Genomic DNA, 24,808 nt, shown 5'->3' on the forward strand with positions numbered 1-24,808 from the left:
TAAAACCTTTTAGGGAAAACTAACTTAGATGAAAATGTTTTGGGTCAGACCTTTTATGAAGCAGAACATACAGAGAAAAGCGTATAAAGTATACGGTTTAATGAACTTCTGCCAAGTGAAAACACCTTTGTAACCCATAGCTGGATCAAAAAGCAGGAAATGACAAGCCACCCAGAAGCCTCCATCATGCCACTTCCAATCACTATCTCTTGATTCACTGCTAACGACTTTCTGATTTCTACCACCATAGATTATTTTTGCCAGTTCTTGAATGTCATATAAATGAAATCACACATTATTATTCTTTTGGATCTGGCTTCTTTTACTTACCATAATGTTTTTGAGATCCATCCTTGTTACTTTATGTGTCAGTAGTTTGTTCTTTTTCCATACTATTCACTATTCCTTCTGTATAAACATATCACAATTGTTAATCCATTCCCCTGCTGGTGGATATTCCATTTTAGCTATTACAAATAATGCTTCTGTGAGTATTCTTGTGCATGTCTTGGTGAACATACGTGTGCATTTCCACTGGGTATATACCTAAGAGTGGAGTTGCTGAATCCTAGGTTAGGTGTATCATCTACCTCTTGCAGATAAGTTAGATAAACTAACTTAGATGTTAATTTAGATGTTCAGCTTTATTAGATTTTACCAATCTGTTAAGTGCCTACACCATTTTACTTCCACCGACAATGTATGAGAGCTTCAGTTGCTCTACCTCTAGCCAACATTTGGAGGGAAATTGGAAGGGTTGAACAGATCCAGGATTTAGGGGGAGAAAGACTCAAATAGAATGCAGATAGCTGGGCCTGGTGGGGTGGCTCACGCCTGTAATCCCAGTACTTTGGGAGGCCGAGGTGGGCAGATCACGAGGTCAGGAGTTTGAGACCAGCCTGACCAACATGATGAAACACCGTCTCTACTAAAAATACAAAAATTAGCCAGGCGTGTTGTCAGGCGCCTGTAATCCCAGCTACTTCGGAGGCTGAGGCAGGAGAATCGCTTGAAACCGGAAGGCAGAGGTTGCAGTGAGCCGAGATCGTGCCACTGTACTCTAGCCTGCGTGATGGGAGCAAAACTCCGTCTCAAGAAAGAAAGGAAGGAAGGAAGGAAGGAAGGAAGGAAGGAAGGAAGGAAGGAAGGAAGGAAGGAAGGAAGGAAGGAAGGATTCAAAAAGCCTTTCAGGAAAGCTGAAGATTGTTGGTCTTAATTTTAGTTTTCTGTTGGCATATAGTGGTATCTCATTGTGGTTTAAGTTTGCCTTCCTCTGATGACTAGTGATGGTGAGCACCTTTTTACATATGTATTGGCCATTTGGATATTCTCTTTTGTGAATTACCTGTTCAAATCTTTTTTTCTGGTTTTTCTATTGGATTATCTATCTATATTTATCTTATTATTTGTAGGAGTTCTTTATAGTTTCTATAGTATAAAAGTCCTTTGCTATAGATAGGTATTGCAAATATCTCAGAAAAGCCCTTTTTGAAATGAAATATTTCATTTCAAATGAAAAAGTCCTTTTTGAAATGAAATATTCTCTCTGAAGAATATGTTCTTTATTTTTGAAAGTATTGTCATTTTGATTTTTATCCAACCTATTGAATAGAAGCATTCAATTACAGGGATCATGTCATTTGACAATGTGGCTGTGGATTTCACCCAGGAGCAGTGGAATTGACTGGTCCTCCTCAGAGGACCCTGTGATGCTAGAGAACTATAGAGAGATATAGAGATGTGATACTATGGAACTTTAGCCATCTGGTCTCTGTGGGTGAGGATGGCTTCCCTGAGTAATTCATGGTATATCTAGTAGAATAACTTTCCATCTCTGAAGTGCTTCAATATTTTGACCTCAGGTTCTAGGGATTAAAGATTCTTAATCCCTCCTAGACTGAACAATGTGTTTCTATTTTCATCTCCCATGTGAAATTTACCCTCGTGAATATGTACCTTTTTAACTTTTTGAGATCCCAAAGCCCACACAGACGTGCCCAAGTCTTGTATCATTTTCTGTTACAGGGTATCCTGTGACCAAACCAGATGTGATTGCCTCTTTGGAGGAGGGAGGACTTTGGATCACAGACAGAGAAGTCCCAAGTTTGAGTTGTACAGATAAGAAAGAAATGAGCAGGCCAGGCACAGTGGCTCACGCCTATAATCCTAGCACTTCAGAAAGCTGAGGCAGGCGAATCACTTGAGGTCAGGAGTTTGAGACCAGCTAGGCCAACATGGTGAAACCCCTTCTCTACTAAAAATACAAAAATTAGCTGGGTGTAGTGGCCACACCTGTAGTCCCAGCTTCCTGGGAGGGTGAGGCACAAGAATCGCTTGAACTCAGGAGGCGGAGGTTGCAGTGAGCTGAGATCGCACCTCTGCACTCCAGCCTAGGTGACAGAATGAAACCTTGTCAGAAAGAAAGAAAGAAAAAAAGAGAGAGAGAGAGCGAGGAAGAAAGAAAGAGAGAGAGAGAGAGAGAGAAAAGAAAGAAAGAAGGGAAGTGATGAGAAGGATACTGCAGTGGGTCAGTGAGGGCTGGACATCTTTGAAAGCTCAGAAATGTCTTCTTAAAGGATATTGCTAACTGCAAATTGTTAGTTTTGTGAGCTATTGTCTCACAGTAATGTTGGAGTGAGATGGTGAAGAGCTAGCCTCACCACAATCTGGCCTCGTCCTTCTGCTTATTCTCTTGTTCACCTCAATTGCTTCCAGCTTTCCTAAAAGGCTCTTTGCGTTCTGTTTGAGTCCTTCTCCCCACAAATCCTGGATGTGGTATCCTTCTAATCTCCCTTTCCCCTGCTCATGGCTCCCTAAACCTATTTTTACCTTCTCTCCCTTATTTTAGTTTTATTTATTTATGTATTTTTGAAGCACAATTTCACTCTGTCGCCCAGGCTGGAGTGTAGTGGCATAATCTCAGATCCCTGCAACCTCCACCTCTTGGGTTAAAGTGATTCTTATGCCTCAGCCTCCTGTGTACCTGGAATTACAGGTGCATGCCACCACGCATGACTATTTGTGTGTGTGTGTGTGTGCGCGCGTGCGTGTGTGTGTGTGTGTGTTTGTGTTATTAGTAGAGACGGGTTTTTGTCATGTTGGCCAGGCTGGTCTCGAACTCCTGACTTCAAGTGATTCACCCGCCTTGGCCTCCCAAAGTGCTTAGAGGCATGAGCCACCGTGCCTAGCCTCTCCCCAGTTTTAAAGTGTTTTTCTTAAACAATAAAATTCGCTTATATTTATCATCACTTTCCCATTCCAATTTCTATTACAGCAACTTGGGTTTTTTTTGTTTGTTTGTTTGTTTTTTCTCAAGCTCAGAGTGTAGGAAAGAAATGTACTTGGAATTTCTTTCTGACTGGTATATAGGCTTGAAAGAAAAGTCAGTCCCACCAGAGACCTGCTTCTGACAAAGTTGTATTCACAGGCTAGAGTGTGGATTATTATTATTCTTTCTAGAAGCCTGGCAAGCTGACGACCAGCTAGAGAGGCACATCTTGAGGCCTTGAAGATATGAGGGCTGTCAGTTGGAAGCCAAACCTCACCATAAATCTAGCCGCAGGTATTAAGGGAAACCCAATTTAATTAATTAAATAAGCATAGTCCTTGGAAATGATACTCAGGAAAAATGTCTCCAGATTTAATACCAAACTCTCACAGAAAAATTAATAAAATCTACTATTATTAAGAATCGCTGTTTTGTCATAATGGAGAATAAGTGCAATACAAGAACAAAAGGGTTTATCAAATGATAGGTAGCTACAGATTTAAAGATAGCCACTAAAGAACAGCAATTAAAAATATACTTTAGGCCGTGTAATCCCAGCACTTTGAGAGGCTGAGGCGGGTGGATCACCTGAGGTCAGAAGTTCAAGACCAGCCTGCCCAACATGGTGAAACGCCGTCTCTACTAAAAATACAAAAATTACCTGGGTGTGGTAGTGGGTGCCTGTAATCCCAGCTACTCAGGAAGCTGAGGCAGGAGAATCGCTTAAACCCGGGAGGTGGAGATTGCAATGAGCCACTGCACTCCAGCCTGGGTAACAGAGCAAGATTCCATTTCAAAAAAAAGAAAAAGAAAAAAAAGAAAGAAAAAAAAAAGAAAGAAAGAAAAGAAGAAAAAAAACAAGAAATCAGTATCCAAAGCATTGGCACCCTTTATGGACCCATAGGGAGATGTGAGATTTGATTACCTAGGCTCGTTGGGGCACAAGGCAGGGGAAATCCAGTTGGCATTAAGGAAGGGGGCTCTGGCATTCCTTGGCATGCAGTGACAGCTAGCTGTTTTCATGATCATCTGTGATTATCTTGGTTGAAGTGAACACTTCAAGGCCTCAGGTACTTGAGTATCCACCCCAACCAGAGTACAAAGAACATGAGGGATTGCTTCCTTATGGGAGTGGCTGCTTCCAAAGGTGCTGGCCGTTGCAAAGAATGGCAAATTGAAATTCCTAAATTCTCTGCTCAAGACACAAAGTGAAACTCAGGCATTCTGTAAGAAGAAATTATTACCATGCATGTCCATTGAATGTTTTGCCTACATTCCCGCTCTGTCATATGAAACTTCAGGCTTTGATCATGAAAGAGGGCCTGGGGGACTGGAAGAATGGTGTTGTGTGGGAGGATGCAGGAAAATGTACCTTTAACTCCTAATTCCCACTGAGCTTCCTGTGTAAGCACAATCCTTTTGGATTCATTCTCCCCTGAAGAGACTGTATCTGCCTTAAATAAAGACCCTGTAGTGACCTGAACTGAGAGTGATTTTTTTTTTTTTTTTTTTTTTTTTTTTTTTTTGAGACAGAGTCTCGCTCTGTTACCCTGGTTGGAGTGCAGTGGCATGATCTCGGCTCACTGCAACCTCCGCCTCCTGGGTTCAAGCAATTCTTCTGCCTCAGCCTCCTGAGTAGCTGGGACTATGGGTCCGTGTCACCACACCCGGCTAAATTTTTTTTGTATTTTTAGTAGAGATGGGGTTTCACCATATTTGCCAGGCTGGTCTCGAACTCCTGACCTCATGATCCGCCTGGCTTGGCCTCCCAAAGTACTGGGATTACAGGCGTGAGCCACCGCACCCTGCTGAGACTGATTCTTTTTAAGGGAAGCCAATTTTCATCTCTCCCATCCCACTCCTCTATCTCCAAACCTATAACTGTCTTATGTACCAAGCACTTTATGCGTTTTACAAATATTAATTCATTTAATCCTCCCAATAACCCCATCAAGTAGTTACTATTATTATCATCCTTATTTAACAGATGAGGAAACTGAGGCACAGAGAAATTAAGTATCTCTTCCAAGGCAACACAGCTAGTAGGTGGTAGAGATGGTTTTTGAACCCAGGAGAACACATGCTCTTGATTCACAACACTATCCTCCCTTCCTTCCCCACCCTGAGTGATCTGGTATTTCTTAATTAGAGCTTTGAATATATGGAGGAAGTGACAGAATACTGTGACGGAAGGGTACTTCTGGGCATTGAATAAATGAAGAGAGTCAGACATCACAGCATTTTTTGCATTGTTTATCAATACCATCCTTTATTAAATGCACAAGAGAAAGAAATGAAAGGAAAATAAAATCTGTCTCTTCGAATCTGAGTCATGGATGAATTTTCGGATCAATTTTCACGTTCATATCACACCCCTTGAGCCATTCAGATAAATCATGGCCAGAACAGTGCCGCCTCCAAGAAGTCCTGGGAAATGAAGGAAAAGAGAGAGCATGAAGTGGACAGGTTGATGGGGTGGCAGTAACACTATCCCTGGCTGCCCACAGTCCGGGTCATCCCCATGAACTTACCAGGCAGACAGCCCATTCTGTGAGGACACAATCTGCTTGGCACACATGATGTCATCCAGAATATGGCGATTGAGCAGGTCTGAGGGGGAAGAGAGGGACATGCTGATCTAGTGCATTGGGGATAGGGTAACAGTGAATGGAGGGCCCAGGGGTTTTGGGTTCTTTGGGGCCTGAAGAACCTCAACCACTATGTTGGCTGATTCTGGATGACCTTGATTCTCTTGTCAGTTGGTTATAAATGATCTTAATCACCATGTTAGCTGGTTCTGTACAACCTTAACTCATGTTGACTGATCCTGGATTATCTGGATGGTCATGTTGGCTAGTTATGAATAATCCCAACCCCCATACTATCTGGTCCTGGACAACCTCAATTTCCATTTGGGCTGGCCCCAAATAACCTCAGTCTCCATTTTTTCCTGTCTTGGACAACCTCAACCACCATTTTGGCCAACACTGAACAACTTTAACTGCTATTCTATTTTGTCCTCAACACCACCAGTCTTATCTGGAAAGTTCTGTCATTTCTGCATGGAGGTTATCTGTTTCTGTTTCTAGAATCAGACATTTGCTTCTTTCCTCGGGGCCTGGGTAACTTCAACCCCAAATCAGGACAGTCTCTATCTCTATTCCACATGGAGGTAAGTTTCCTGTTTCCTGAGTCTAAGAAAACTGCAGTGTCCTTTCTGGGTGAGGACTGGGAGCTCTGAGCTCTGAGCTCTTCTGTCCTAAACAACCAAAAGTTGCTCAGGCAACTTTTCTCCTTTTCCCATCACTTTTCTCTTGTTGCAGGAGATTATGGCTTAAACAACCTTGCCCTCCAAGTGTGGGAGAGTAGGGCCCAGCAGGGCTTCAGTGTGTCCCCAGTGCTGACTTACCATGACAATCCATGTGGCAGAGGTTCTTGGTGGGTGTAATGCCATTGTCACACCACCAGGCAGAATTCAGTTGGAAAATGCCATATTCACTGCTGCCATCAGGATTGTGGTCCACGAAGGCGGTGTCAAAGCCACTCTCATAATGAGCCATGCACAGCCCTGGGGCAGGGAGAAGGGAGGCAAGGAGTAGGTATAGAGCCTGGGAATAGGGAAGGATAGGATGGGGGGAGGACAGGGATGGTTGTCATCTCAGTTGTGAGGGTGGTGATCTTGGTTTAGTGGTGGTGATGTTGGTGATTCTGGTGAGACGTCAGTGATGGTGGTAGCGATGGTATTCATGATGGTAACAGCAGTGATATTGATTATAGTGATAGTGTTGATGGCAGAGATGGAGGTGATGGTTGTGAAGGCCATAATGGTGGTGGTGTTAGAGTTAGTTAAACTACTCAGCATAGTCAGTCAGGGAGTGACTCAAGGGCTCATGCCCTGGCCTGGAGAGGTGATAAAGGACAAGGGGGGTCTGGGTCTGAATGTGGTGGGTGGCTCAGGGGCAACTGGGATTCTCACAGTCTCCAATGCCGTAGCCCTTGTAGCCGTTCAGCCCTGCTCTCTCCAGTCTTGCCGCCAGCTCGCAGCGTTCATAGATCTTGGCATCCACAGTGACAACCATCAGTGTGGCCAAGGTCACTACCACAGTGCCCCAGGCCTGCATTATGGCACCTGTAAGCCCTCCCAGGTGACTTGCTCCAGACTCACCCTGTGGTGTTCGGAATTAGGGGCATTCTGGAACTCTGGGCTCTATGAGCAAAGGTCTAAGTGGTAGATTCTGGAACACAGAGCACAGAAGCCTAAACACCTCCCAACACTGTTGCATTGGGGATTAAAGGCCCTACCTCCCAACACTGTTGCATTGGAGATTAAGTTTCTGACATCTGAATTTTGGAAGGGACATATTCAAACCATAGCACTCATCCTTGGTTCACCTCTCTGCACTTAAAGTGCTGTTCCATCCTAATTTACTGGAATGTGCCCCACGTTTCATATTACAAATGGCATATTACATATACATTCTTATGCCTGCTTTTTCAACTTCATTCTCATTCTGCCTTTTGTTCCTCCATTCACTTACACTGCCTTTCAGCCACTTATATTCACCCATACTGGGCCTCATATTATCACAATTCCCCACAGTCTACTTAGCATTACCCAAATTCTCTCATGTCATATTCCTTCTTCACCCCACTCACTCTCGCTCAGACTCATTTCCTTTCCTATATTTATCTCTATTTCCCACCCCTGCATCAAATGACTCTGGCTTACTCGCACGTGGCCCAGCCTTCAGCTTCTTTCATTGACCCGGGGCCTCATTATTTCCCCCATTCATTCCCTTTCTGCCCCTCCTTCACCTCTATTCTCTCAGATGCTGTCCCAGGAACACCCCCATTTCCTGGAGCTCTGTCCCTATTACTCCCAAACACTAGGTGAAGTTACCCACATATACTTAGCCTACGCTTGGTCACTGTTCTTTCTCAGTTTTCTCTTCATTGCCTCCATTTACTCTTACTCTGCCTCTCACTGCCTCATTCATTTAAATCTATTCCCATTGTAACCCCTATCACCCTCTTCTTGCTCATATTCTGCCTCCCAGTACCCACATTCTGTCACACTGTGCCTCAAATTCGTTACTTTTGCTCACATCGGGCTCCCCATGTTTCCTCGCTTTACTCACCCAAGTAAAGGTGAGTTCCACTCTCTGCCTCGCAATACCCACCTTCACCCATCCTCTGCTCTTCACTTTCATTCCCTCTCACTCTGCCCAACATCACCTCCATTCATGTGCACTCTTCAGCTCATTCATATTTGCCGATTCCCACTGGGATCCCTGTACACCCACGTTCCTGGGCTACTACCCTGTATTACGCCCATCTAATCCCAGTCATCTCTAGTCACCCTTCTCCCTCATAGCACCCGCACTCAAACTCGGCCTGCTTCACATTCTACCATGTCTCCATCTCCACTCTTTTATTCTGTCCTTCCCACACCCCATTCTTCCCTTTCCATCCCACATTACCCACATTCACTCCTATTGTCTCCCTAAATTCCCCTCTTCATTCATCTTGTGCCTCATAAAACCACCATTCATTCACACTCTAATCCTTAGTACTCATATAAACTCCACTCACATTCACCCCCTTCAGTTGCCCCATTCAGAGTCTGTTCCCACTTTCACCTTTTTTCCACTGAGACTGTGCCTTATTTCCCAGCATTTACTTAATCTCATCATAATCTCATATTCATTCATAATTGATGCATGCATAGTCATTCCCTCACTTTGGCCCACATCCACTCCACTCTGGTGTTCATTCACCTCCATTCCATTGCCCTTTGCCTCTCCTTGCTCTCATTTACTCCCAATTTGCCCTTCAGTCATCATTATTCACCCACCAGTCCCATGTGTCTCCTGTTCGCTGACACTCACATTGGCCAACACAGAAAAGTCTGATGGATTGCACAGGATTTGATTTGGCTGCACGCACCAATCCCACCACAAACACCAGTGGCTTCAAGAGGAGGGAAGCAGACTCCTCTTTTGGAGGCAGGTAATCCAGGCCTAGTGTGGTGGCTCCAAGGTCACCAGAGACCTGGCTCCTTTTGTGCTGTTGTTCTGTCAACCTCACCTGCTGCCTCTGGTCCAAAATGACTGCTCACAATTGGCAAGGCTTTTGTGGTCTTGATAAAATGTATCTTAAGAGCAATTGTAATGATAACTCGCCAGCCACGTGGGGGCTTCTCTCATTGTCTTTCAATGGGAATGTCATATCATGCAGACTCTGTGGTGGGACCAGCCACCTGTCAGCTTCTCACTCTCCTTCACCTAGCTATGTGCTGCTTAGGTTACTGTATGAGGAGGTCATACCTATAGGGACTGATGGTAGAGGTTACCCAGGACAGACAGTGGGGGTCCCCGCTCTGCAGCAGCAAAGTTAGCCTCACAAAGCTTGTGCATGCACACCGTGGGCCCTGGGATAGTTTCTGAGGGGCTGTATCACTGGCTCCTCTGCCCCCCAACTCCCACCAACCCTAAAGGATTTCCTCCTTTGTGTAGGTGTGTGTGTACAAGGTGGTTGGAGATGACGTTTAGGTGCTAGAAGGGGCGACACTGTGATGAGCCCTAAAGGACCAGCCCTTTCTATTTTCTACCTCCTAATGCATTGAGAGAGTGGATAACTTGTATACCCAGGAGGTGCTGCTGTGTCAGGGAGCAAGAGATGTGAGTTCCTTTTTTACTTTCTTTCTTTGTCTTGTCTGCTGGGAAGCTCCATTCCTTTTTGTTGTTGTTGTTTTGTTTTTGAGATGGAGTCTCACTGTGTTGCCCAGGCTGGAGTGCAGTGGTGTGATCATGGCTCACTGCAACCTCTTCCTCCCAAGTTCAAGTGATTCTCCTGCCTCAGCCTCCCGAGTAGATGGGATCACAGGCGCGCTACCAAGCCCGGCTAATTTTTGGTATTTTTAGTAGAGACGGGGTTTCACCATGTCGGCCAGGCTGGTCTTGAACTCCTGACCTCAGGTGATCCGCCTACCTCGGCCTCCCAAAGTGCTGAGATTACAGGCACGTGCCACCTCACCCAGCCCAATATATGTGTATTTTTAACGTTACTATATAATGTTAGATTGCTTCAGACTGGTCTTTACAAATCGGATCCTTTTTATGGTTTCCTATATGTCCAGAATGAAATATGAGCTCCCTGGCGAAGGAGGCCCTACAGCACCTGGCCCCAGCCTACACCTCCTACACTCCCAACACACTGACACTGTCTACTCATCCAGAAAAAGCAACCTGTTAGCCACCACTTAATACACCCCTTCACCCCTGGTGTGTGTGTCCCATATCGCCGTTTATTTTTCAGCTTGTCTGCATACCGACCTACCGTCCTTCAAATGCTACAACGTAAACTCCCAGTCCTGGCCACTGGATGAAGCCAGTGGCTTTCCCCTACCTCCTACTCTTTGTGCACGCAGAGCAATTTAGCCACAGACCCCGCCGTCCCGTTCTTTTACACCTGCAACCCTGTTGCTGCCCTCAAAGTTCAAAGTGCGAAACTGCCGCCTGCTAGAATCTTTTCCTTAGTTGGGCACTTCCCCTCCCCGCCTTGCCGTAAGAAAATTGGTGTCTGAAGTCTTAGGAGTACCGGCCTCTGCAGAACTAAGTAAACACCCGCTCTGCGACGCAGCCCCAGAAGCAAAAAGACACGGTGACCGCGGCCCTCTCGCCTGGAGGAGTGACGTCACCGGCAAGACTACCTTCCCTCTGCGCCTGCGCTGCGGCCCCATGTTGACTATTGGCGGACGGGGTCTCAAAGGCGCCACTGAGCGTGCGCAGAACCGACCGCTGCAGCCCTTTAGGCTGCGGTGCCAAAGAGTCGGTCCCGAAGCGGAAGTGCTTGCTGGGGCCGGGCTTTGTAACGGTCTCCTGAGCAGCGAGCAGAAAATCTGTTATCCAGAGAGAGTGAGGTTGAGGGGGCAAGTGCTAGGGGTCGTGGGCCGAGTGATGGGGAGTTCTGCGGGATGAGTAAAGAGGGAGCTGGGGGTTGAGTGATGGGGGACCGAGAGGTCAGTGGACGAGGTTCTAGGGGCTCGCTGGTGAACAAAGTTATGGGGGCTAAGCAGGATTGAATGGGGCTTATTAAACTTTGACTTTTACACATTTTCCAGCACAGTGACCTGCCCCTAAGGGTTCATGCCCATCCCTCAGGCCCCTCTTTAGACGCGCCCCGCTCCTCCCTCTGCTCTATCCCCTTGCCCAAGCCCCGAGGTGGGGACCTGGTGTGAATGCTCCGGCCGAAGTGAACCTGCACCCCCGCACCCGAAGGCCTCTTTCCGGCTCCTGGGCAAGGCGGCCCCGGTGAGGTGAGCAGAAGGGAGGAGAGGCACCTGCGAGGTCTCACCTGACCCCGGGCCTCGCCCAGAGTTGGGGACCTAGGAGGAGGGGTAGGTGCGGGGTCTGAGGGAGATGGGGGTAAAATGTAATTGGGACAATAGTTTTAGAGTGTAGTTTTTTTGGCATTTAATAAATAACATTTGAAGTATAGATTAATTCAGAAATAGAGGAAAAGAAAATCAAAAGGAACTAATTCTTCCCCCACGCATTTAAATGTCCATTTTTAGACATTTTTGGTGCGTATAGGGGTATGCCTTTTAAACATTTAACATATAGCTTTAAAATGGATTCCCACAGTTTTAAAACCTACTTTGTTTTCATATAAAAGTTTAATGTAATTCAGCTTAAGATTTTTTTGTACACCTTTAAAAAACGTTTAGTTGATATATATGTACCACAAAGTGCATAGATACTGTACAATTCCATATAACGCTTTTAACAGCTTTGTAGCATTTTATCTTTTATATTTTGTTATTATTAATCCCTTATGTGTCATAGAGGATCGTTTAAGTTTGGCATTATTAAAATCAATGCTGAGACGTGGGTACGTACAGAGAAATTATGATACATTATGATAAATTATTTCCTTAAGGAAAATACCTAGAAATACACTTTATAGGTCAGTACACAATTTAAGATATGTGTATATAAAACCTTTTGTGTTCAATGTTCGCATGAAGAGTGAATAATACATAGATTGTTAAAATCACATGGTTGCCCAGACTCTTCCAGAGAGCAGTCTGATGGCCAGCTGATGTGAGGGGATTGCTAGGCAGCTAGTTCTGGGCACTGAAAGTCTGATGGGGTCTCCTCATCTGCTCTACTCTTCTCCACTTGTTCCAGCTCAGCCGTTACACATATCTGCTTTTTCCCAAGAAGAGCAGGAAATGGCCAAACCCCAGGTAAGTATGTTGTCTGTTTCTTCATTCCTCTATTTTACTGTGGATGTAGCGAAATATGTGGAAATCCCTGCCATAAAATAGGAAAGTATTTGTAAATAAGGATTAGGATTAGACAAAATAAGAGACAACAGATCAAGGCCAAGTTAGAATGTAGAGGTGTGCAGGACTCAGGGTGTAACAGATATTGATGTTGGGCTGTCAGTTTCTCTTTGAGCCTTCTGGTAGCCAAAGGAAACATAAGCAGTACCTTGGCTCACCTTACTCATCAGGAGAGAGCACACAGCCTTCATGGGAAGTCAAGGTTGCCTGGAATTGTGTTTAAAGGTATTTCTTTGCTGGGTCTTCATGTGGATGGTGCAGTTGCCCTCAACCACAGCCTGGTGACAAATGCTTTCCTGCAGATATGTCCTACAGCTTTCCTCAGTGAGCTGGAGATATCACATCAAAATGTAACTTGGGAATGAAATCTCTTAGGGAACCTGCTTGTCTTTCCAGTGATTTTCCTGAAGCAGTTTTCTTAGTTGGACTTTGAATTATCTTCTGTCCAAGAGACAAAAATTTTTCAGATACCTGCAACCCACCATATTTTTTCTTTCACTTTAAACATTTTTATTTTTTAAATTAACATACAGTGAAATTGATTTTTCTGTTAGATTGGTGTAACTAATCTATAGGACAGATAATAGTTTCATCACCCCAAAAAACTCCTTCATGCTACTCTGTTAATAGTCATATCTTCCCCAACCTGTAACCTCAGGCAGTGGCAGGTCTGTTCTGTGTCACTATAGTTTTGTCTTTTCAAGAATGTCATATAAGTGGGGTGTCATGTATTATGTAACCTTTTCTTTCTGAGATGATTGATTTACATGCAATTGAAAGAATAATACAGAGAAATCCTGTGTACTCTTTTCCTAGATTCCCCCAATGATAACATCCTGCAAAAACCATAGTACAATATCAAAGTCAGGATGTTGACACTGATATGGTCAAGCCCCATCATCGCAAGAATCCCTCAAGTTGTCCCTTACGGCCATAGCCACTACCCTTCCTCCACCATACCCATTCCTAAACTCTTGGCAGCTACAAATCTGTTTTCCGTTTTGGGAATTTTGTCATTTCAAGAATGTAATAGAAATGGATCGTATGGTATATGACCTTTTGGGATTTTTTTATGTTTGTTTGTTTCCACTCAGCACAATTCCCTGGAGATTCATCAAAGTTGTGTGTGTCAGTAGTTGTTTCTTTGTTATTGCTAAATAGTAGTCCACGGTGTAAATGTTCCCCAGTGTATTTATCCATTCTCCTGTTGAAAGACATTTGGGTTATTTCCAGTTTTTGGCAATTATGAGTAGAGCTACTTTAAACAATCATGCACAGGGCTTTGTGTGAACATAGGTTTTCATTTCTGCGGAGTAAATATTGGATTACTGGGTCATATGGTAAGTGTATGTTTAACTTTTTAGGAATCTGCCAAATTATTTTCTAGAGTGGTTGAACCATTTTTCATTTCTCCCAGCAATGTATGAGTTCCAATTGTTTCATATTTTTGTCAGTACTTGGTATTGTCAGTATTTTTTATGTAGTCGTTTATCTCATAATGATTTTAATTTGCATTTCCTTAATGATTAAAGATGTTAAGCATCTTTATATATGCTTATTTACTTTTGGTCTATCCTCTTGATGAATGTCTGTTCAAAAGTTTGTGCCCGTTTTTCAACTGGATTTTCTTGCTGTTGAGTTTTGAGAGTTCTTTATATATCCTTTATACAGGTCCTTTGTCAGATACACGGTTCGCAAATGCTTTCTCCAAGTGTATTGCTTGTCCTTTTCTTCTCGTACATTGTTGTTTGCAGAGCAAAACTTTTTAATTTGGAAAATTTCCAATTTATGAATCATTTATTTATGGATCATGCCCTTGGTGTCATGTCTAAGAACTTTGCCTAACTCTAGGTCATGAAGATTTTCTCCTATTCTATAATTTTATAGTTTTAGATTTTACATTTAGGTAGATGATTCCTTTTGCATTAATTTTTTTTTCTTTTTTTGAGATGGAGTCTCACTGTATTGCCCAGGCTAGAGTGCAGCGGCGCCATCTTGGCTCACTGCAACCTCCACCTCCTGGGTTCAAGTGATAAGAATCACTTGCCTCAGCCTCCTGAGTAGCTGGGACTACAGGCATGCACCACCACACCTGGCTAATTTTTATATTCTTACTAGAGTCGGGGTTTCACCATGTTGGCCAGGCTGGTCTCGAACTCCTGACCTCAGGTGATCCACCCGCCTTAGCCTCCCAAAGTGGTGGGATTACAGGCATGAGCCACTGCGCCTGGCCCTTTTGCATTAATTTTTGTGTAAGGTGTGAGGATTAGGTCAGGGTTCATTTTGCATATGGATTTCCAATTGTTCTAACCCCAATTGTTAATAATTTTTTTTTGCTTTTATTATTTTATTATTTAATTTTTATTTTATTTTATTTTTTTGAGACGGAGTCTCGCTCTGTCACCCAGGCTGGAGTGCAGTGGTGTGATCTCAGCTCGCTGCAAGCTCCGCCTCCTGGGTTCACACCATTCTCCTGCCTCAGCCTCCCGAGTAGCTGGGACTACAGGCGCCCACCACCACGCCCGGCTCATTTTTTGTATTTTTAGTAGAGACGGGGTTTCACCGTGTTAGCCCGGATGGTCTCGATCTCCTGACCTCGTGGTCCACCCGCCTCGGCCTCCCAAAGTGCTGGGATTACAGGCATGAGCCACTGCTCCCGGCCTTAAATTTTTTTTTGAGATGGAGTCTCTCTCTGTCGCCCAGGCTGGAGTGCAGTGGTGTGATCTCGGCTCACTGCAACCTCCGGCTCCCAGGTTCAAGCAATTCCCCTGCCTTCCTCCTGAGTAGCTGGGACTACAGGCATGCACCACCATGCCTGGCTAATTTTTGTATTTTTAGTAGAGATGGGGTTTCACCATGTTGGGCAGGCTGGTCTCGAACCGCTGACCTCAGGTGATTGCCTGCCTCGGCCTCCCAAAGTGCTGGGATTACAGGCGTGAGCCACTGTGCCCAGCCTTATTATTTTAAATTGACACATAATAATTATACGTATTTATGGGGTATACGGGGATGTTTTGGTAAATGTCTACAATGTGTAATGATTAAATCAAGATAATTAGCATATCCATCTCAAACATTTATTTCTTAGTATTGAGAACATTGAAAAGCCTCTCTTCTGGCTATTTGAAAATATACACTAAATTGTTGTTAATTATGGTCACCCTACAGTGCTGTAGAATGCTAGAACTTATTCTTCCTATCCAGCTCTACTTATGTATCTGTTAACCAACCTTTGGCTACCCACCCCCCAACCCTTCCCTGCCTCTAGTAACCACTGTTCTTCTATGAGAACAACTCTACTTCTGTGAGAACTTCTTAAGCTTCTACATATGAGTGAACACATGCAGTATTTATCTTTCTGTGCCTGGCTTATTTTACTTAGGATAATGTTCCCCAGGTTCATCCATTGTTACAAACGGCAGAATTTCCTTCTTTTTTCTTTTTTTCTTTTTTTGAGATGGAGTCTTGCTTTGTCGCCCAGGCTGCTTGGCTCACTGCAACTTCCGCCTCCCAGGTTCAAGTGATTCTCCTGCCCCAGCCTCCTGAGTAGCTGGGATTACAGGCACTTGCCCCTATACCCAGTTAATTTTTCTATTTTTAGTAGAGATGGGGTTTCACCATGTTGGCCAGACTGGTCTTGAACTCCTGACCTCAGGTGATCTGCCTGCCTTGGCCTCTCTACGTGCTGGGACTACAGGCGTGAGCCACTGCTCCCAGCCTGAATTTCCTTCTTTTTAAAGGCTGAATGATATTCTGTTGTGTATATATGCCACATTTTCTTTATCCGTTCATCCACTGATGGAAACTGAGGTTGATTCCATAACTTGGCTGTTGCGAATAATGCTGCAATAAACATGGGATTGTAGATATCTCCTTGACATACTAATTTCAGGTCCTTTGGATATATACCCAGGAGTGACATTACTGGATCATATGGTGATTTTTTTTTTTTTTTTTTTTTTTTTTTTTTTTTTGAGATGGAGTCTTGCTCTGTCACTTAGGCAGGAGTGTAGTGGTGCGATCTCGGCTCACTGCAACCTCGGCCTCCGGCGTTCAAGAGATTCTCCTGCCTCAGCCTCCTGAGTAGTTGGGACTACAGGTGCCCACCACCACGCCCAGCTAATTTTTCTGTATTTTTAGTGGAGACAGGGTTTCGCCATGTTGGGCAGGCTGGTCCCAAACTCCTGATCTCAGGTGATCCACCTGCCTCGGCTTCCCAAAGTGCTGGGATCACAGGTGTGAGCCACCACATCCGGCCTCCTCTAAGCACTTCTTTAGCTGCATCCCACAAATTTTCATATGTTGTATTTTCATTTTTGTTCAGTTTGAAGTATTTTCTAATTTTCTTTGAGACTTCCTTTTTGACCAATATATTATTTAGAAGAATGATGTTTAATTTTCAAGTACCTAGAGATTTTCCTGTTATCTATTACTATAAAAAATTCATTATGGTCTGAGAACATATTATACTTTGTATGATTTCAGGTCTTTTACACTTGTTAAATTTGGTTTTCTGACTCATGGTCTTTCTTGGTGAATGTTCCATGTGCACTTGAAAAGAATGTATATACAAAATTAGCCAGGCGTGGTGGCACATGCCTGTAGTCCCAACTACTTGGGAGCCTGAGGCAGGAGAATCCCTTGAACGCGGGAGGCAGAGGTTGCAGTGAGCCAAGATCACGCCACTGTACTCCAGCCTGGGCGACAGAGCGAGACTCTGTCTCAAAAAAAAAAAAAAAAGAAAAAGAAAAGAATGTATATTCTGTTGTTTTACAGGAGTGTTTTGTATATCTCAATTGCATACAGTTGGTTGATGGTGTTTAGTTCTATATTCTTGCTGATTTTCTGTCTACTGGTTCTTTCAGTTACTGAGAAAAAAGTATTGAGTATACAGTTATTGTTGCAGATTTGCCTGTTTCTCCTGTCAGTTGTATCAGTATCCCTTCATATATTTTGAAGCTCTGTTGTTAGATGCATACACTTTTAGGAGTGTTATGTCTTTTGGGTGAATTAATTAATTTTTTTTTTTTTTTTTTTTTTTGAGATGGAGTCTTGCTCTATCACCCAGGCTGGAGTGCAGTGGTGCGATCTTGACTCATGGCAACTTCCCCCTCCTGGTTTCAAGTGATTCTCCTGCCTCAGCCTCCTAAGTAGCTGGGATTACATGCGCCCGCCACCACGCCCAGTTAATTTTTGTATTTTAGTAGAGATGGGGTTTTGCCATGTTGGCCAGGCTGGTCTTGAACGCCTGACCTCAGGTGATCCACTCGCCTCAGCCTCCCAAAGTGCTGGGATTACAGGTGTGAGCCACTGGGCTTGGCTGGTGAGTTTTTTATCCTTATGTCATTCATTATCCTGAATGAGTTTTGGCTCTGAAGTCTACTTTGGCTGTTATTAAATATGGTCACTCCAGTTTTCCTTTGGTAGTATTTCAGTGGTATACTTTTTTCCATTCTTTCTTTTATCCTACCTGTATTATTATATTTGAAGTATGTTGTGTGTGTGTGTGTTTTAGCAGGGTCTCCTCTCACCCAGGCTGGAATGCAGTGGCATGATCTCGGCTCACTGCAGCCTTGACCTCCCGGGCTTAAGTGATCCTCCCACCTCAACCTCCCAAGTAGCTGGGACCACAGGCACACACCACCACAATTGGCTAATTTTTTGTAGAGATGAGGTTTTGCCATGTCTCCCAGGCTGGTCTCGAACTCCTGAGCTCAGGTGATCCGCCTACCTCGACCTCCTAAAGTGCTGGGATTACAGGCGTGAGCCACCGCGCCCCACCAGGATATTCTTTTAGACAGCATGTAGCTAGGTATATTAGTCTGCTTGGGCTGCCATAACAAAGTACCACAGATTGAGTGGGTTAAACAACAGAAGTCAATTTTCTCACAGTTCCAGAAGCTGAGAAGTCCCAGATTAAGGTACTGACTGATTTGGTTTTAGCCTCAGGCACTCTTTCTGGCTTGCAGCTGGCCACCTTGTTGCTGTGTCCTCATATGGCCTTTCCTCTGCTCACACACACACAGCAAGCTCTGATGTCCATTTCTCTTATATGTATACCAGTTCTGCTGGGTTTGGGCCCCACCCTTATGACCTCATTTAACCTTAATTGCCTTTATAAAGGCCCAGTCTCTAAATACAGTCACATTGCAGGTTGGGGCTTCAATGTATGAATTTGTGGGTCCATAACAGTTGGGTAATTTTTTTTAATCCATTTTAAAAATTTCTTCCTTTTAATTGGTACATTCAGTCCATTGACATTTAATGTAATTATTGATACTCTTGGATTTAGGTATTTACCACTTTATTACTTGTTTTCTGGTTTTTCTCCCTTTTTTGTTCCTCTGTTTCTCATTTTCTGCCTTCTTTTGGGTTATTTGAACATTTTCTTAGATTGCATTTTTATTTGTCTGTTGTGTTTTTTACTATATATGTTTACAGAGTTACATATTTTTTTTTGGTGGTTGCCCTGCAAATTACTGTGTATATTTAAGTTTACACAACATGCTTAGAATCAATATTTTACCTCTAAGTGGAGTGTGTGAACCTTACCATCTTATAAGCCCCTTTTCCCTCTCCCCTTTATGTTTTTGTTGTCTTATGTATTAATATTACTTTCATATATACTGAAAGTTCTACCATAAAATGTTATTTCTCTTCCAACTGTCAAATGTATTTTAAAGAACTCAAGGATAATCTATTCTATTTACCCAGATTTTTACCACTTTGATGTTCTTCCTTCATTGTTCATAACCTAAGTTTCCTTCTGATATCATTTGCCTGTTATGAAGAACTGCCTTTGGCAGTTGTTTCAGAGCAAGTCTGCTGGCAACATAGTCTTGGTTTTCCTTCCTTGAGAATGTCTTCATTTCACCTTCATTTCTGAAGGAGATGTTTACTGCCTGTAGATTTTTCAGTGGACTGTTGTTTTCTTTTGGAACTTTCACAATGCTGTTCCACTTCTTCTGCATGCCCTGGTTTCTCATGAGAAATCCACAGTCGTTTAAATAGTTGTTCTCCTGTAAATGATACGTTGTTTTTCACTTGTCCTTAGTTTTCAGCAGTTTGGTGATGATGTGTCTGAGTGTGAATTTCTTTGGGGTTATCCTGTTTTGAACTTGCTGAGCCTCTTGAACATACAGATTTTTGTCTTTTGCCAAATTTGGGAAAGTGTTCAGGAATTATTTCTTCCGGATATTTTTCTGTACTATCCTCTTTCTCCTCTCCTTTTGGAACTCTGATGGTGTGAATTTTGGACCTTTTGGTATTGTCCCACAGGTCTCAGAATCTGTTCATGTTTCTGCAGTGTTTTTTCTATTTTTGGGATTAGGTAATCTTTATTGGTTTACCTTGAAGCTTACTTGCTCTTTTCTCTGTTATCTCTGTTGTGTTGAGTCCATCAATTGAGAGTTTATTTCAGTTATTATCTTTTTCAGTTTCAAAATTTTCATTTGGTTCTTTTTTTTATTTTATTTTTGAGACAGAGTCTCGCTCTGTTGCCCAGGCTGGAGTGCAGTGGTACGATCTCGGCTCACTGCAACCTCTGCCTCCTGGGTCCAAGCGATTCTTCTGCCTCAGCCTCCCAAGTAGCTGAGACTACAGGCGCCTGCCACCGTGCCTGGCTAATTTTTGTATTTTTAGTAGAGACGGGGTTTCACCATATTGCCCAGGCTGGTCTTGAACTCCTGACCTCATGATCCTCCCACTTCAGCCTCCCAAAGTGCTGGGATTGCAGGTGTGAACCACCGCACCCGACTGGTTCTTCTTTATATCTTCTGTTTCTTTGGTGAAACTTTCTGTTTCTTTTGTTGGTTCCTGGAGTGTTTGCCCTTACTTCTTGGGCAAACACTTTTTAAATAGTATTTTTAATATTTTAAATAGTATTTTTAATAGTATTTAAAATAATAGCTATTTTAAATACTTTCTCAAATAATTCCAACATCTGTGTAATCTCAGTGATGGTGTCTATTGATTGTTTTCTGTCATGCAAGTTGAGATTTGATTGGTTCTTTGTGTACCATGTAATTTTGTATCGTGTCCTGGACATTTTGAAGATGCTGTTATAAGTTGGGGTTATGTTTAAATCCTGAGGAGAAAGTTGATGTTTTTGTTTGTGATGGTCAGTCAGCCTGGTTGAGTTCAGGCTGCACGTTCTAATCAGCCTTCTGTGGTTTGTGGTTTCAGTGTCAGTTCAGTTTTCAAACCTATGCAGTGCCATTCAGACCTGTCCTGTCTGTGTGTGACCCAGTGGCCATTCTGGGACAGAGGCGGGCAGTGGTTTGTCCCTTAGTTCAGTTCTCAAAGTGTTCGCTTTTCTGTTTAGGATTAGATCCATCCATGCACAGCTTGAGGGTGAGCCCGGGAGTGGATAAATGATTGTATGGGGTGAACTCCTCCTCTCCATGATTTCCTGTGTACTTTTTGGTTCCCTGTGGCCCTCCTTGTCCATCCTCCTGACAGAAAACTGAGACTCTACTTACTGTGCTATGCTACACACTTCCCCAACTGTGCCTGGTTCTTTTTACCACTCTTCAAGCCAGATCCAGAGGGCTGCTTCTTGAGTTCTCTCTCTCTCTGCATCTCAGTGCTCTCTTCTTGGTTTGATAATGCCTTGATCCTGGGCCGGGAGATACCAGAGAATAAGTGGCAAACTCACAGTCCATTTAGTGGTACTTTAAATTCTGATGTTTTCCCATAATCTACTTGCTCCTTTTTTTTTTTTTTTTAATTTTCAGAGTCATGAAACTGCTAGTTCATGTGTTCTGTCCAAGTTTTTGTTCTGTTTTGTTTTGTTTTGAGACGGAGTCTTGCTCTGTCGCCCAGGCTGGAGTGCAGTGGCACAGTCTCAGCTCACTGCAACCTCAGCCTCCCAGGTTCAAGTGATTCTCCTACCTCAGCCTCCCAGTTAGCTGGGATTACAGGTGCCCACCACCACACCTGGCTAATTTTTGTATTTTCAGTAGAGACAGGGTTTCACCATGTTGGGCAGGCTGGTCTCCAACTCCTGACCTCAGGTGATCTGCCCACCTCGGCCATCCAAAGTGCTGAGAATACAGGCGTGAGCCACCACGCCTGGCCTTTGTCCAAGTTCTGTACTTGTATTCATTGGGAAAGACAGGGTAGAATGTGCTTCTTCCATCTTGCTTGTGCCATAGTGCACTGCCCACAGGACCAAGATCTTGGGTATGTACTTGTGTGCTCCAGTTGCCTCGCACTAGCCAGAAGGCACTGCCCCAAACCTGTCTGCCATCTCAGCTGCGTTTTACCACCATCATTGTGGGCCTTTGACAAACCATAGTTGCCATACTGCTGAACTGCCAGGCAGATTCTGCAAGCAATGGGAAGGTTGGCTGTGCACTCACATATCTTTTTATTGTTGTTTCATTGTGGGATTTTTTTCTCCTCTGCTGGTCTTTTTTTTTTTTTTTTTTTGAGATGGAGTCTTGCTCTGTTGCCAGGCTGGAGTGCAGTGGCATGATCTTGGCTCACTGCAACCTCCACCTCCCGGGTTCAGGCAGTTCTCCTTCCTCAGCCTCCCGAGTAGCTGGGACTACAGGCGCGTGCCACCACACCCAGCTAATTTTTTTTTACTTTTAGTAGAGAAGGGGTTTCACCATGTTGGCCAGGATGGTCTTGATCTCTTGACCTCATGATCCGCCCACCTCAGCCTCCCAAAGTGCCAGGATTACAGGCGTGAGCCACTGTGCCCGGCCTCTTCTGCTGGTCTTACAAAAGAAATGGAACTCTCTCATTGCAGATGGAACGGTTGCACAAAAACTACTCAGGAATCTAAAAAAGATGTGAATATAAAAAGGCACAATTGGCCAGGCACGGTGGCTCACGCCTGTAATCCCAGCACTTTGGGAGGCCGAGGCAGGTGGATCACCTGAGGTCAGGAGTTCAAGACCAGCCTGGCCAACATGGTGAAACCTTGTCTCTACTAAGAATACAAAAATTAGCTAGGTGTGATGGCGGGTGCCTGTAATCCCAGCTACTCAGAAGGCTGAGGCAGGAGAATTGCTTGAACCCGGGAGGCAGAGGTTGCAGTGCGCAGAGATCGCACCACTGCATTCCAGCCTGGGCAACAGAGCAAGACTCCATCTTACACACATAAAAAAGTATGATTGGTTAAATCACCCTCTGGAGAGGAGGGGACTCATCTTCACAGTTTGCTAAAAGTCCCTAGGGAAGTTTGTCTCTCATTCTTTCCACCCCTTCCTCTCCCTTTCTCCTCCCTATGTATTTATATAGAATTGGTCATTTTTCTGCTCTGTTGTTCCTGGTTCTTTCTTGATGCTTTGAGATTCATTCTTTTATCACTTCCCTTGTGTTAGAAGAACTTCCTTTGGTCATTTTCTTAAGAGTAGGTCTGCCAGAGACAAATTCTTTTAGTTTTCCTTCACCTGAGAATGTCTTAATTTCCCCTTCATTCCTGAAGGATAACTTTGCCAGATATAGAATTGGTGGTAGACAGTCCCTTTTTGTTAGCACTTGAAAAATATGCCACTTTTTTCTAGCCTCCATGGTTTCTGATGAGAAATCTGCTGTCATTCAAATGTTTTTTTTTGTTGTTATTTTTTGTTTTGATTTTTTACCTATAAGTAATGCATTGTTTTTCTCTGGTTGCTTTCAAAATTTTTTCTGTTTCTGTAGTTTTCAGAAGCTTAATTTTGTCATGTCTTGGCATGAATTATGGATTTGGTCAGCTTCTTGAATCTGCAGGTTTATGTCTTTTGCCAAATTTTGGGAAGTTTTCAGGTATTATTTCTTCAAATACTCTTGTAACCGCCTTCTGTTTCTCCTCATCTCCTTCTGGAATGGCAATGATATGAAGTTTGATCTTCTGTTATAGTCCCATGTGTCCCTGAGATTCTTTTCATTTTTTTTTTCAGTGTTTTTTCACTTGTTTTTCAGATTGAGTAAATTCTATTGATCTTTTCTCAGGTTCACTGATTCTGTCCTTTGTCATCACCACTAAACTATTGATCTCATTCAGTGAGTTTTTATTTGCTTGTATTTTTTGGTTCTATAATCTCCATTTTGTTCTCTGTTTCATAATTTCTGTTTCTTTGCTGAGATTTTGTGTCAGAAGAACTTGTAATCATGGGAGCATTTTTGTGTTGGCTGCTACAAATCTTTGTAAATTGTTACTGGGCTGAATTGTGTCCTCCTCAAATTCCTACATAAGTACCAGAATTAGTGCAGAACGTCCAAGTTAAGGGCTTATTCCCGCAAGACTACCTCCACTTCAGATGCCAGCCATGAGTGGGGTGCCCAGGCTACCTGCGTTTCTGCCTGGTTGACTACAAATTCAGAGATTCTCATGTACCCTTCAGGTTCAGTTATTTGTTAGAACAACTCACAGAACTCAGGAAAGCACTTATGATTATTAGTTTATTATGATGAATACAACTCAGGAACAATCAAATGGAAGAGTTCTATAGAGCAAGGGATGGAAGAGTACAGAGTTTCCTTCCATGCCCTCTCTGGGTGTGCCGCCCTCCCAACACAGTGTGTTCGCTAAACCAGAAGCTCCCTAACCCTGCCATTGAGGGGTTTCTATGGCAGTTCCATAACATGGGCATGATTGATTAAATCATTGGACATTGGTGATTAACTCAGTCTGTAGCCCCTGTCCCCTCCCTAGAGATCTGGGGGTTGGCCTGAAAGTTCTAACCTTCTAATAATATGCTTGGCTTTAAATTCTAACCCCATCCTGGTGGGGCTCCAGGGAATGTGGTTGTGCGTGTTGACACATGTGCCTTTCAGAGAATTCTTCTTTATCCTGGTGAGCGGCTTAGTGCCTGTGTCTGACCCATGACCAGGTGTTCCTCTCCCAGGAAACCTGTTTATTCTGGCAGACACCCTTGTGGCTCTTGTCTGACCTGGGTACAGCTTGTTCCTACCAAGATAGCCACTCTCTAGGAGAGCCCTGACTGGGAGAGAAGTTAGGTTTGGGTGTGTGGGGCAAGTGAGATGCAGAGGAGGCAACTCAACAGAACACAGGAAGTCACAGAGGCAGCACATTCCTTACAGGTCCAGATGGAAGAGGGCAGCATACCTCGCAGGGACAATGGGATGCAGAGAGCTGTCCACGACATACATGCTCAGCCAGTGAGTGGGGACAGAGAGAGGCATGGGGGGACGGAGCTGTGGGGTGAAGTCTTTTCATGGAGAGTTTTAACTGATGG

At 43.8% G+C, this 24,808-nt stretch overlaps 2 protein-coding genes across 7 annotated transcripts in view; one reads left to right on the forward strand and one right to left on the reverse strand.

Annotated features, from left to right (window-relative positions):
• Positions 1–5,507: 5,507 nt before the first annotated feature.
• Positions 5,508–10,757, reverse strand: SPACA5 (sperm acrosome associated 5). The gene is made up of 5 exons (XM_025373245.1): positions 10,676–10,757; positions 7,245–7,475; positions 6,678–6,836; positions 5,800–5,878; positions 5,508–5,695 (listed from the first exon to the last, which is right to left on the reverse strand). The coding sequence occupies exons 2-5, from the start codon at positions 7,387–7,389 to the stop codon at positions 5,599–5,601; spliced, it is 480 nt and encodes a 159-aa protein (XP_025229030.1). The 5' UTR covers positions 7,390–7,475; positions 10,676–10,757; the 3' UTR covers positions 5,508–5,598.
• Positions 10,758–11,034: 277 nt separating this feature from the next.
• ZNF182 (zinc finger protein 182) overlaps positions 11,035–24,808 on the forward strand; it is a 31,833-nt gene continuing 18,059 nt past the window's right edge. For 3 of the 6 annotated variants that reach the window (XM_025372502.1, XM_025372503.1, XM_025372506.1), the window contains exons 1-3: positions 11,057–11,184; positions 11,391–11,585; positions 12,460–12,518. Coding sequence is in view for 4 of the 6 variants with exons in the window: in XM_025372503.1 (XP_025228288.1) it covers positions 12,504–12,518 (15 nt within the window). In the remaining 2 variants the exon portion in view is untranslated. Of the gene's footprint in view, positions 11,190–11,390; positions 11,586–12,459; positions 12,519–24,808 lie in introns of all 6 variants that reach the window. The other 3 variants (XM_025372504.1, XM_025372501.1, XM_025372505.1) reach the window with 3 other exon arrangements.

This window comes from Theropithecus gelada, chromosome X, assembly GCF_003255815.1.
Source record: "Theropithecus gelada isolate Dixy chromosome X, Tgel_1.0, whole genome shotgun sequence".
Lineage (NCBI taxonomy): Eukaryota > Metazoa > Chordata > Mammalia > Primates > Cercopithecidae > Theropithecus > Theropithecus gelada.